This window comes from Cherax quadricarinatus, chromosome 8, assembly GCF_038502225.1.
Source record: "Cherax quadricarinatus isolate ZL_2023a chromosome 8, ASM3850222v1, whole genome shotgun sequence".
NCBI classification, from domain to species: Eukaryota; Metazoa; Arthropoda; class Malacostraca; order Decapoda; family Parastacidae; genus Cherax; species Cherax quadricarinatus.
Window position 1 is genome coordinate 31,373,706 of NC_091299.1, and position 14,242 is coordinate 31,387,947.

Here is a 14,242-nt window from a genome sequence, read left to right on the forward strand (position 1 = left end):
AACAGAGTAGGGGAGTTAGTAGATGGGGAGATGGAGGTATTGGGTAGATGGCAAGAATATTTTGAGGAACTTTTAAATGTCGACGAAGAAAGGGAGGCGGTAATTTCATGCACTGGCCAGGGAGGTATACCATCTTTTAGGAGTGAAGAAGAGCAGAATGTAAGTGTGGGGGAGGTACGTGAGGCATTATGTAGAATGAAAAGGGGTAAAGCAGCTGGAACTGATGGGATCATGACAGAAACGTTAAAAGCAGGGGGGGATATAGTGTTGGAGTGGTTGGTACTTTTGTTTAATAAATGTACGAAAGAGGGGAAGGTACCTAGGGATTGGCGGAGAGCATGTATAGTCCCTTTATATAAAGGGAAGGGGGACAAGAGAGATTGTAAAAATTATAGAGGAATAAGTTTACTGAGTATAACAGGAAAAGTGTATGGTAGGGTTATTATTGAAAGAATTAGAGGCAATACAGAATGTAGGATTGTGGATGAGCAAGGAGGTTTCAGAGTGGGTAGGGGATGTGTAGATCAGGTGTTTACATTGAAGCATATATGTGAACAGTATTTAGATAAAGGTATGGAAGTTTATATTGCATTTATGGATTTAGAAAAGGCATATGATAGTGGATAGGGGAGCAATGTGGCAGATGTTGCAAGTATATGGAATAGGTGGTAAGTTACTAAATGCTGTAAAGAGTTTTTATGAGGATAGTGAGGCTCAGGTTAGGGTGTGTAGAAAAGAGGGAGACTACTTCCCAGTAAAAGTAGGTCTTAGACAGGGATGTGTAATGTCACCATGGTTGTTTAATATATTTATAGATGGGATTGTAAAAGAAGTAAATGCTAGGGTGTTCGGGAGAGGGGTGGGATTAAATTATGGGGAATCAAATACAAAATGGGAATTGACACAGTTACTTTTTGCTGATGATACTGTGCTTATGGGAGATTCTAAGGAAAAATTGCAAAGGTTAGAGGATGAGTTTGGGAGTGTGTGTAAAGGTAGAAAGTTGAAAGTGAACATAGAAAAGATTAAGGTGATGAGGGTATCAAATGATTTAGATAAAGAAAAATTGGATATCAAATTGGGGAGGAGTATGGAAGAAGTGAATGTTTTCAGATACTTGGGAGTTGACGTGTCAGCGGATGGATTTATGAAGGATGAGGTTAATCATAGAACTGAGGAGGGAAAAAAGGCGAGTGGTGCGTTGAGGTATATGTAGAGTCAAAAAACTATCTATGGAGGCAAAGAAGGGAATATATGAAAGTACAGTAGTACCAACACTCTTATACGGATGTGAAGCTTGGGTTGTGAATGCAGCAGCAAGGAGGCGGTTGGAGGCAGTGGAGATGTCCTGTCTAAGGGCAATGTGTGGTGTAAATATTATGCAGAAAATTCGGAGTGTGGAAATTAGGAGAAGGTGTGGAGTTAATAAAAGTATTAGTCAGAGGGCTGAAGAGGGGTTGTTAAGGTGGTTTGGTCATTTAGAGAGAATGGATCAAAGTAGAATGACATGGAGAGCATTTAAATCTGTAGGAGAAGGAAGGCGGGGTAGGGGTTGTCCTCGAAAAGGTTGGAAGGAAGGGGTAAGGGAGGTTTTGTGGGCGAGGGGTATGGACTTCCAGCAGGCGTGCATGAGCGTGTTCGATAGGAGTGAATGGAGACGAATGGTATTCGGGACCTGACGATCTGTTGGAGTGTGAGCAGGGTAATATTTAGTGAAGGGATTCAGGGAAACCAGTTATTTTTATATAGCTGGACTTGAGTCCTGGCAATGGGAAGTACAATGCCTGCACTCTAAAGGAGGGGTTTTGGGATATTAGCAGTTTGGAGGGATATGTTGTGTATCTTTATATGTATATGCTTCTAAACTGTTGTGTTCTGAGCACCTCTGCAAAAACAGTGATTATGTGTGAGTGAGGTGAAAGTGTTGAATGATGATGAAAGTATTTTCTTTTTGGGGATTTTCTTTCTTTTTGGGTCACCCTGCCTCGGTGGGAGACGGCCGACTTGTTAAAAAAAAAATAACATAAATAATGTAGAAGCATGATAAAGATGCCCAAATTAATAAAAACTGACATTATATAGAGAGGTATCGAAGGGTGGAGGCAGGGAGGGATAAAAGAAAAAAAAAGTGACTGCAACCATTACAGAAAATGTTACATGCTATGCACCTGAAGGGTAACTATAGAAGATCACTCTTATCCTACGCAAAGACTGAAAAAAAGTGTGATTTTCTTGGAAAAAAAAATCCCAAGTAATCAGCTATGCACTCGTTTCCTGGAATATCTCGGAAGTAAGTCATTACTTATTTCATGTTGTATTACCATTAATAATAAACAGACTGAAAGGAATTTACCAGTAAACATAAAAGTGAATGTTTTAATTTTGGGTGGTAACACTCTTGAAGTGTCAGTAAGGGGTGATTCCTCGATTAGCGATGAATTCATTTACTGGCAGGATCTTAGGAATGGAACTCTGTCGGTAAGTGAGGATAGGCTGTGTTGAAAGAGTTAAGGGTAAAACAGAAGGCAGGATTGTGGAAAAAGCACTTATGTAGAGTTCAGGACATTTATTAAAGGAAACCTTTTGCCATGTTTCCTTTTATAAATGTCCTGAGCACTACATGTGTTTTTCCAGAGCATGTTGGTATCACCATGCCATTTAACAAACCCAAGGATAGGAGTGCAGAGGAATAAAGATAATTTAGGAAGGGGAAGGTGAAGGGAATGTGTAGTCCCAATATTTACATTATGAATGTTTATGGATTTTGAGGAGGCATATGATAGAGTGAACAGAGTAGCAATATGGCAGATGCTGCAAATGTATGGAATAGGTGATAATTTACTAAAAGCAGTTTTAATATGGCAGAGGTTAGGGCATAGAGGAGAGTGAGAGGACTAATATCTAGTAAAAGTAGGCCTTACAGGGGTGAGTGATGTCACCATGGTTAACATATTTAGAGATAGGATACAAAAAAAAAGTCTGATAGGGTGTTGGAGAGAGGTGTGGAGCTGAATATGATACAAAGTGACAGTGACAGCTCCTTCATTAGATTCTGAAGAGAAGTTTCAAAAAATGGTAAATGAATTTAGGAAGGGATGTAAATAAGGAAATCAAAGGAACATGAGAAAGAGTACAGTTGAGCAGTGACCTGTCATGAAAAAATCTGCTAAGGTAAGCAAATGACACTGGTAACTTATGGGGGCTTAAGCCCCCCAAATAAAAATAACCTCCCCCTTGCAACAGATAGCAACCCCTAACCCCCAGTATAGAAATTCTGGTGCTGCTTCTGACCATCAATTTCTAATTTCTTCATTTTTTGCATAATATTAACAGCACACACTATGCCATACTATCGTCTTACATTTCTTACCTTAAAATTTTTCAGTACCTATGTACTATAGTAACAAAATCATAAGTCTGATGGAAAGTATGATAGAAATATTTTTATCCATTTTTTTTATGTATTCACTGTGACAACTGAAAAAAATATTGTGCAAGCAGAGAAAATGCATATGCCAAATTGAAATTTTGGCTAACATATATACTACTGTGTGACTGACCTTAAAATCTAACATTACAGATAAAATGTAATTTTTAAGTTTACATACAGGACTTACTCCAAATAAAAATGAAGAGAGTCCTGTGCCTCCTGGCCTGTTCCATGTTCATGAAAACCAGAGCCAATTCCTCTAATTGATAGGGCTACTGCTGTTTCTTCTTGTATATAGCGTAGATTCATGCCACTTTCACCAAGAAGACGAGCTCGAATATCGGTAGGGTTAAGACCAATATTTACTGGGAGAAAAATTTTCTCTCTGAATATCTGGAACAATGAATCACGCTGCATGAAATGTTATCAAACTAATAATTCATTAACTAATACTGTACATATAAAGTGGAACCCCGGTGTTTGAACGTACCAGACCTCAAACATATAGGAGTCCGTACAATTTTGTTCATAAAAAATTGACCCAGTCTTTGAATGTTTTTCTGGAGTCTGAATGCTCTGACTTGTTTAAAATTCAGTTGTAAAAATACTTTACAGAAAAGCCCTGTTTCAAAAGTGATTTGAAGTGGCTTCTGACACTGACCTAACTCCCAGGAGGAAGAGTCAATTCAACATTCTACACTGTGTGAGGCTGATAATTAAAGCCTGGTAAATACTGTTTCAAACAACGAACTCTTCACAGTTTGAACACCACCTAGGAACCAATTAAGTTCAAACACTGGGGTTCCACTGTAATACATAATACAAGTACTCCTCACTTAGTGACATACTCGTTTACTGACCGCTCAGAGTTACGACTAGCTCTCTGACCAGTCGGCACTGTACGCCGTACAAGAACTTGGGTCATGGAAACGGGCAGTGTGGCATCTCAGTATGAAGCATCTCAATCTCCTTGCTGTAGCCACTCAATACACTAGCTTTCACAGTCTCCAAGATTACATATTTGTACAAATTTGTACTTTATTGTGCACCCCCATAGTACAAGATAGAGTTAAAAGTGCAGCAGCACAGGGAAAAGGAAAATGGAAGTTCACTGTAAAGGGGTTAGCTGGTATGTGTGTCTGTGTGTTTACATTCTCGGTCTCTCTCAAGGCATCTAAGGGTAGGTGTGGGAAATGATTCAACTTACGACGACGTTTCGGTCCGACTTGGACCATTGACAAAGTCGGACCGAAACGTCGTCGTAAGCTTCTGTCTTTTATGTGCGGGTTATTTGTGTATCGTTCCAGTCACGGTATTGTGCCTTTTTGTTATTTATTTATTGATTCAACTTGGTGAACAAGGTATGTTGATGGTAATAATAATAATGATAATAATAATAATAATTAAAGGTAGAAAGTTAAAAGTGAACACAGATAAGAGTAAGGTGCTGAGGGTATCAAACGATTTAGATGAAAAATTGAATATCACACTGGAGGTAGGGAGTATGGAAGAAGTGAATGTTTTCAGATATTTGGAAGTTGACTTATCAACAGATGGATTTATGAAGGATGAGGTTAGCCATAGAATTGATGAAGGAAAAAAGGTGAGTGGTGTGTTGAGGTATCTGTGGAGACAAAAAAAAAAAACATTATCCATGTAGGCAAAAAAGGAAATGTACGAGAGTATAGTGGTACCAACACTCTTATATGGGTGTGAAGCATTTGTTGCAAATGCTGCAGCAAGGAACTGGCTGGAGGCAGCAGAGATGTCATGTCTAAGGGTAATGTGTGGTGTAAATATTTTGCAGAAAAATCATAGTGTAGAAATTAGGTGTGGAGTTACTAAAAGTATTAGTCAGAGGGCTGAAAAGGGGTTGTTGAGGTGGGTTGGTCAATTAGAGAGAATGGGTCAAAGTAGAATGACTTGGAGAGCGTATAAATCTGTAGGGAAAGGAAGGCAGGGTAGGGGTTGTCCTAGGAAAGGTTAAAGGGAGGGGGTAAAGGAGGTTTTGTGGGAGAGGGGCTTGGACTTCCAGAGAGTGTGTGTGAGCATGTTAGATAGGAGTGAATGGAGACAAATGGTTTTTGGGATCTGATGAGCTGTTGGAGTGTGAGCAGGGTAATATTTTGTGAAGGGATTCAGGGAAACTGGTTAGGCGGACTTGAGTCCAGGAAATGGAAAGTACAATGCCTACACTTTAAAGGAGGGGTTTGTGATATAAGAACATAAGAAAGGAGGAACACTGCAGCAGGCCTGTTGGCCCATACTAGGCAGGCCCTTTACAATTCATCCCACTAACAAAACATTTGCCCAACCCAACCTTCAATGCTACCCAAGAAATAAGCTCTGATATGCAAGTCCCACTCAAATCCAACCCCTCTCACTCATGCATTTATCCAACCTAGGTACCTAGGGATTGGCAGAGAGCATGCATAGTTCCTTTGTATAAAGGCAAAGGGGATAAAAGAGAGTGCAAAAATTATAGGGGGATAAGTCTGTTGAGTGTACCTGGTAAAGTGTATGGTAGAGTTATAATTGAAAGAATTAAGAGTAAGACAGAGAATAGGATAGCAGATGAACAAGGAGGCTTTAGGAAAGGTAGGGGGTGTGTGGACCAGGTGTTTACAGTGAAACATATAAGTGAACAGTATTTAGATAAGGCTAAAGAGGTCTTTGTGGAATTTATGGATTTGGAAAAGGCGTATGACAGGGTGGATAGGGGGGCAATGTGGCAGATGTTGCAAGTGTATGGTGTAGGAGGTAGGTTACTGAAAGCAGTGAAGAGTTTTTACGAGGATGGTGAGGCTCAAGTTAGAGTATGTAGGAAAGAGGGAAATTTTTTCCCAGTAAAAGTAGGCCTTAGACAAGGATGTGTGATGTCACCGTGGTTGTTTAATATATTTATAGATGGGGTTGTAAGAGAAGTAAATGCGAGGGTCTTGGCAAGAGGAGTGGAGTTAAAAGATAAAGAATCACACACAAAGTGGGAGTTGTCACAGCTGCTCTTTGCTGATGACACTGTGCTCTTGGGAGATTCTGAAGAGAAGCTGCAGAGATTGGTGGATGAATTTGGTAGGGTGTGCAAAAGAAGAAAATTAAAGGTGCATTTATCCAACCTAAATTTGAAACTACCCAAAGTCCTAGCCTCAATAACCCAACTAGGTAGACTGTTCCACTCATCAACTACCCTATTTCCAAACCAATACTTTCCTACATCCTTTCTAAATCTAAACTTATCTAATTTAAATCCATTACTGCGGGTTCTCTCTTGGAGAGATATCCTCAAGACTTTATTTATATTCCCTTTATTAATACCCATCTTCCACTTATACACCTCGATTCTTTGTCTAACAAGTGAATGTAATTTAAGAGTCTTCAATCTTTCTTCATAAGGAAGATTTCTAATGCTATGTATTAATTTAGTCATTCTACGTTGAATGTTTTCTAACGAATTTATGTCCATTCTGTAATATGGAGACCAGAATTGAGATGCATAATCTAGGTGTGGCCTTACTAATGATGTATAAAGCTGCAGTATAACCTCTGGGCTTGAAATATCAGTAATAGGGAGCTCTTCGTTTAATGACCAATTCACTCGCCAACCTACTCTTAGGAACCTAATTTGGTCGTTAAGTGAGGAGTGCCTGTATTACATAAAATATATTAATATAGCCTCTCCTCACTTAACGATGCAGTTCCATTCCTAAGACCACGTTGGTAAACAAATTCGTCGCCAAGTGAGGAGCATACTATAATGATAGTGGGTTTGTGTCAACTATCTTTGATATTGTTTTAATGTCACCTTTACACCATTTGTTACATTTCTGGTATATGTATTTTTGAATGTTTATACAGTAGTGTACTGTATATCGTATTAAACAGAATAGAGGAAATCAGCTCTAATAGTATATACATTATTTAGGTATGCATATTGGTCAGAGAGCCTGTCGTAAGTCCGAGTTGTCGGTGAATGAATACGTCGCTAAGTGTGGAGAGGCTGTACATAAAATACAATTTTCTTGAACAGGTCCCTGAACAAACATGAACTCTTAGGCATTTTCATGAAATTATTATTAACCAACCAATGTATGCAATTCAAAAATTTAGAAACAAATTCGCAAAGTATATATCGCTCTGTGTATATTCACATTCTTTGAACATCTCTTATTTAAGGGATTCAAATACAGTATAATCTCTATTAACAGATTTTGGCAACCTCAGGAAAAAAAAAAAAAAGGCCAGACATTTAATTATCAGACACAATGGACAAAAGTACATAACTCCACTAACTTGGACATTTGTCTGGTACAAGCCAAAGTGGCCATGTATAGGATCTATCTGTTTTCATTGTTCCCCAAGTTGTAGGTTATCCATGTCAAGGTCATTTGTGCTCACTCAGACATAAATCTGTCATTCAATCTCCAACTTTTGCTGGATTTATAGTATTTTGTGTAATTTTATTAACATATTAAGTAAAGTGCAATTATCAATGGCTTCTAAAGGAAGTAATGAAACCAAAAGAAAATGTGTGGCTTTCGGAAAGCTACATCTTCTTAGTTATCTATGTCTCCTCATCCCTCTACATCTCCTTAGCCATCTACATTATTTTCACTAGTAGCACTTTCCAACTTCTCTGACTCAGAATAAAAGTTAATCTGAGTTACCACTATCCATCATGATGTGGTTTACACCTCATTGCTCCACCACAAAAACGTAAGTAAAATTTCGTTAAATTAAGTAGAGTACAGTGGACCCTCAGTTATTGGCTGTTCCAGATGTTGATCAATTTGGTTTTCGCCCGCTTTTCTGGCCGAAATTCTATCCTGGTTATCAGCCACTATTTCAGAGATTGGCCATATCGGACGTGTCCACCCGCCACTCTGCCTCATTTGTGAGTCAGTCTGGCTGTGTCTCTGGGTGTATGAGGAAGCCTCCGTGCATTCATCCAAATATTTTGCTATAATCCATCGTTTTTTGTGGTTACTGATTGAGTGCAACTGCAAAATAAGCCACCATGGACCCAAAGAAAATTCCTAGTAAAGTTCCTTTGGTAAAGAAAGTGAGAAACACGATGGAATTTAAGAAAGAAACTGTTGAAAAGTATGAGAGTGGTGTACATGGACCAGCAGGTCATTACTAACTTCAAAAAACTTTACACAAAAGCAGTATTTCAAAGGTGCTTTGAAGTGACCTCAGACACTGACTTGACCGTAAGAGAGTTCTGGAGGAATCGCTTCAATATCCTCCACTGCATAAGCCTTATGGGTAAGGCTTGGCAGGGAGTGACTTCCAGGACTTTGAACTCTGCTTGGAGAAAATTGTGGCCAGAATGTGTCCTCGACAAGGATTTTGAAGGGTCTGAGGCTGACCCTGATGACCCTACACCTGTTGTGGAATCTACTGTCTTTGGGGAAGTCCATGGGGGTTGGAGGTGAGTGGCAAGGATGTGGAAGAGTTGGTGGAGAACCACAGGGAAGAGCTAACCACTGAAGAGCTGCAAGACCATCATCTGGAACAGCAACAGACCATAGCTGAGAAAATTGGTTCAGAGGAGGAGGAAGAGAGGGGAGAATGTGCTTTCTTCAGTGATTAAGGACATTTGTGCTAAGTGGAGGGAGGTGCAAACTTTTGTTGAAAAATATCACCTTGACCAAGCTCAAACAAGCCATATCTGCAAAATATTTAGTGACAAATCCTCGTCCTACTTCAGGCAAATCTTAGAGAGACACCAGAAACAGATCTCTCTGGACAGTCAGTTTTTTGGTGCAACAGGGGTGCAGTGACTCTCAAGCTGGTCCTAGTGGCAGTAAAAGACAAAGAAGGGATGAAACCCCAGAGAGGGTTTTGATATCTTGAAGTCCTTCTGGAGGGGGATTCCCCTTCCAAACAATAATCAGTCCTCCCCCTCCTCCTCCCTGTCTTCCATTAGCCAACAAGAGTCTTCAATAAAGGTATGTAATAGTGATTTAAATATTTTTTTTTTTTTATTTTATTTAGTTCTCATTGTTTTGTGTATGTAAAACTATAGTTAATCTTTAAAACATGAATTTTTTGTTAATATTTTTGGGTGTCTGGAACACTTTTTTTTTTTTCAACAAGTCGGCTGTCTCCCACTGAGGCAGGGTGACCCAAAAAGAAAGAAAATCCCCAAAAAGAAAATACTTTCATCATCATTCAACACTTTCACCTCACTCACACATAATCACTGTCTTTGCAGAGGCACCCAGACACAATAGTTAAAAGCATATATAAAATATATAACATACCCCTCCAAACTGCCAATATTCCAAACCCCTCCTTTAAAGTGCAGGCATTGTACTTCCCATTTCCAGTACTCAACTCCAGCTATATAAAAATACGTAACCAGTTTCCATGAATCTCTTCACTAAATATTACCCTGCTCACACTCCAACAGCTTGTCAGATTCCAAAAACCATTCGTCTCCATTCACTCCTATCTAACATGCTCACACATGTTTGCTGGAAGTCCAAGTCCCTTGCCCACAAAACCTCCTTTATCCCTTCCCTCCAACCTTTTCGAGGACCACCCCTACCCAACCTTCCTTCCCCTACAGATTTATATGCTCTCCAAGTCATTCTACTTTGATCCATTCTCTCTAAATGACCAAACCATCTCAGCAACCCCTCTTCAGCCTTCTGACTAATACTTTTAGTAACCCCACACCTCCTCCTAATTGCCACACTACAAATTCTCTGTATAATATTTACACCACACATTGCCCTTAGACAGGACATCTCTACTCCCTCTAGCCACCTCCTTGCTGCAGCACATGCAATCCAAGCTTCACACCCATAAAAGTGTTGGTACCACTATATTTTCATACATTCCCTTCTTTGCCTCCATGGATAACGTTTTGTCTCCATAGATATCTCAACGCACCACTCACCTTTTTTCCTTCATCAATTCTATGGTTAACCTCATCTTTCATAAACCCATCCTCTGACAACTCAACTCCCAAATATCTGAAAACATTCTCTTCTTCCATACTCCCTCTCTCCAATGTGATATCCAATTTTTCTTTATCCAAATCATTTGATACCCTCATCACCTTACTCTTTTCTATGTTCACTTTCAACTTTCTACCTTTACACACCCCTCAAAACTCGTCCACTAACCTTTGCAACTTTTCTTTAGAATCTCCCATAAGCACAGTATCGTCTGCAAAAAGTAACTGTGTCAACTCCCATTTCGTATTTGATTCTCCATAATTTAATCCCACCCCTCTCCCCAACACTGTAGCATTTACTTCTTTTACAACCCCATCTATAAATATATTAAACAACCATGGTGACATTACACATTCCTGTCTAAGACCTACTTTTACTGGCAAGTAATCTCCCTCTCTTCACTATCCTCATAAAAACTCTTTACAGCATTTAGTAACTTACTACCTATTCCACATACTTGCCACATCTGCCACATTGCTCCTCTATCCACTCTATCATATGCCTTTTCTAAATCCATAAATGCAATAAAAACTTCCATACTTTATCAAAATACTGTTCACATATATGCTTCAATGTAAATACAGTAGGGCCCCACTTATATGGCAGGTTAGGTTCCAGGCTACCACCGTAAAGCGGAAATCGCCGTAAAGTGGGACACCCTTTTTTCACTTATAAATGCATATAAATACTAGATAAGTTTACACTAACATATATTAAGTTAGCAATAGAACTAGCATCAAAAAACAATAAAAAAGTACAATACACACATAGTGCACTCATTACTTACCTTAAAATATTTATAGTCTTAATCTAGGGTGAGACAAGTATTTATTGTAAGAAATCAAGTGTGGTATGTATGGTAGTCAGCTGGGCTACCATACCAGGCCACCCCACCTACACATAATATTCTATTACATTTAAGCATCCCAGAGCAATAAAATGCATATACAGTTTACTCATTACTTACCTTAAAATATTTGTAGTCTTAATCTAGGGTGAGATGAGTAGTATTTATTGTAAAAAATCAAGTGTGGTATGTATGGTAGTCAGCCGGGCTACCATACCAGGCCAACCCACCCACACATATATTCTATGATATTTAACCCTTTGACTGTCGCGGCCGTATATATACGTCTTACGAGGTACCGTGTTTGACGTTTATATACTCATAAATTCTAGCGGCTTCAAATCAAGCAGGAGAAAGCTGGTAGGCCCACATGTGAGAGAATGGGTCTGTGTGGTCAGTGTGCACCATATAAAAAAAATCCTGGAGCACGCAGTGCATGAGAAAAAAAAAAACTCAGACCGTTTTTTTTTAATTAAAATGCCGAGTTTGTGGTCTATTTTCGTATAGTATTTATGGTTGTATTCTCATTTTCTTGGTCTCATTTGATAGAATGGAAAACATATTATAGAAATAGAGGTGATTTTGATTGATTTTACTATAAAAAGAACCTAGAAATGAAGCTCAAAGTAAGGGAAATGTTTGATTTTTGCCAATGTTCAAAAGTAAACAAATGATGCCATTGTCCAATAAATGTCCAACTAGCCATTCTAATATGCAGTCATGAATGGGTTGATGTTATTTATACAATTATTACAGTATTGCAGTAGTCTGCATAATAGTAAGTCTTCTATTTTTTGTTTGAATAAAAATTCAAAATAGAAAGCAAGAGTAATATCAGAGGGGCCTGGAGACATGACTGATGGACAAAGAAAATGTTATTTTAGAGCCAGGAATGTCTGCATTGTTCATTCTGGACCTTATTTTGAAATTGTCATTTTTTTAGTTTTTGTGAAATTGGCCAAATTGCAAATTTCTGACCACATTATTAGGTAGTTGAAATCGGTAAATGGGCAGTTTCTTGTGCTCAATCGATAGAAAAAATGGAGTTCTAAAGAAATAGCTATGAGTTTGGGCGACTGGAACAACGGAATTAGCCGAAAATAGGGCTCAAAGTGGGCGAAATCGCCGATTTGTAAACAGCTCCGAGGTCGCTAACTTCGCGAGAGCATAATTCCATCAGTTTTCCATCAAATTTCGTTTTTTTGGTGTCATTACAATCGGGAAAAGATTCTCTGTCATTTCATAAGAAAAAAATAATTTCTTTTTTTAAATTTTGCAACACCAGGAGACACCTCAGGATTGGGGGTTGCGACAGTCAAGGGGTTAAGCATCCCAGAGCAATAAAATGTATATAAAGTTCACTCATTACTTACCTTAAAATATTTGTAGTCTTAATGTAGGGTCAGGAGTAAGTAAATGAGATCAAACGAATAAATGAGAGAGAAAGAATGAGTGCATGAGAGAGGACAGGCGCAGAGTTATGTAAACAAACCAGGCGAAGGTAAGTTTTGTAAACAAAGTGTACACGTCTGGTTTGTGTACAAGTTACATTGTGTACAGGTTGTCTCTACATTGATACAGTAGAATAAATAAAGAACACCACTCTCATTCTCATGTAAAATCATTTTGAGAAGAAATGACGCTCCGAGTGAAGGCAATGGAAAGAAGTCATTCTGTCTGACTTTTTTGGGTTATCCTAGGTTCTCTACACATATGCTGTTATGTATGATAATCTATGTAACTGTATTTGTGTATACCTGAATAAACTTACTTGCATACATACGAAAGGAATAATTTTCTAGTTACCCCCAGTAACACATTTTCTCATGTTAGATTAGAGAAAATGTTATTCTTGGCATCACTTGTACAAGTTATCTGCCTACCACATCTCATATTTATGTTTATTTATTCTACTGTGGGGTGTATTTATCATCTTTATATGTTATGTGTCATGTTTATTATATAATTTTGAAAAATATATCATGGATGGATTAATGAAAATGTGTACATTAATGTAATATACGACATTTAATAAGACTCGGTGATGATGATGATTATTATTATTTCTAATATGGCGTCACTTGTGCAAGTCGTCTGCTACCACATCTCATATTTGTTTGTTTATTCTACTGCGGGGTATATTTATCATATTTACGTTATGCATCGTGTTTATTATATAATTTTGAAAAAATATCTTAGACGGATTAATGAAAATGTGTATATTAACGTAATATATGACATTTAAATGAGACTCGGTGATTATTATCATTACTAATATGATGTCTGGAGACATAAAACACTCATACTGATTTTAATGTGTACCTGCATGCCAGCACAGTATGTAAGTTTATTTAAGTACAGGTATACATAAGTATAATCATCAGAGTGTATATAAAATACAGTGGAACCTCAAATATCGAACTTTCTTCGGTCCAGAAGTCTGTTCGAGTGCCTTTACCAAATGAATTTATTCCCATCAGGAATAACGTAAATTAGATTAGTCCATTTCAGACCCTTAAAAATACACTTATAAAAGCACTTACAAAAATACACTTACATAATTGGTTGTGTTGGGAGCAGTTCGATTTTTGAGGTTCCACTGTATGAAATAACTTTTAAAAACGCTTAAAATTTTGGAGTTTCCAGACATAATGGAGAGACTTAGTGCTTACAGATCTCACAGAGAATGTAAACAAACCGGGTGGGGCGCGGTGACCGTATTAGAAAGTCAGGTGGGGGGAGCCGTATAGCGAGTTTTGGTCATAATTTGAAATGACCGTATTAGCGGAACGCCGTAAAGCGAAACGCCGTAAAGCAAAACGCCGTAAAGCGGGGCCCTACTGTACTTGATCTTCACATCCCCTACCCACTTAGTCTAAAGCCTCCTTGCTCATCTGCAATCCTACTCTTTATGTTACCTCTAATTCTTTCAATAACCCTACCATACACTTCCCGGTATACTCAGTACAATTATTCCCCTATAATTTTTACAATCTC

General features: G+C 38.3%; 1 protein-coding gene across 7 annotated transcripts in view; it reads right to left on the bottom strand.

The window, feature by feature from the left end:
- The window catches only part of LOC128685489 (uncharacterized), a 254,154-nt gene that overhangs the window by 192,182 nt on the left and 47,730 nt on the right, over positions 1-14,242 (bottom strand). For all 7 annotated transcript variants that reach the window (XM_053772051.2, XM_053772052.2, XM_053772049.2 and 4 more), the window contains one exon: positions 3,618-3,823. In XM_053772051.2, coding sequence (XP_053628026.2) covers positions 3,618-3,823 — 206 coding nt within the window. The remainder of the gene's footprint in view (positions 1-3,617; positions 3,824-14,242) is intronic.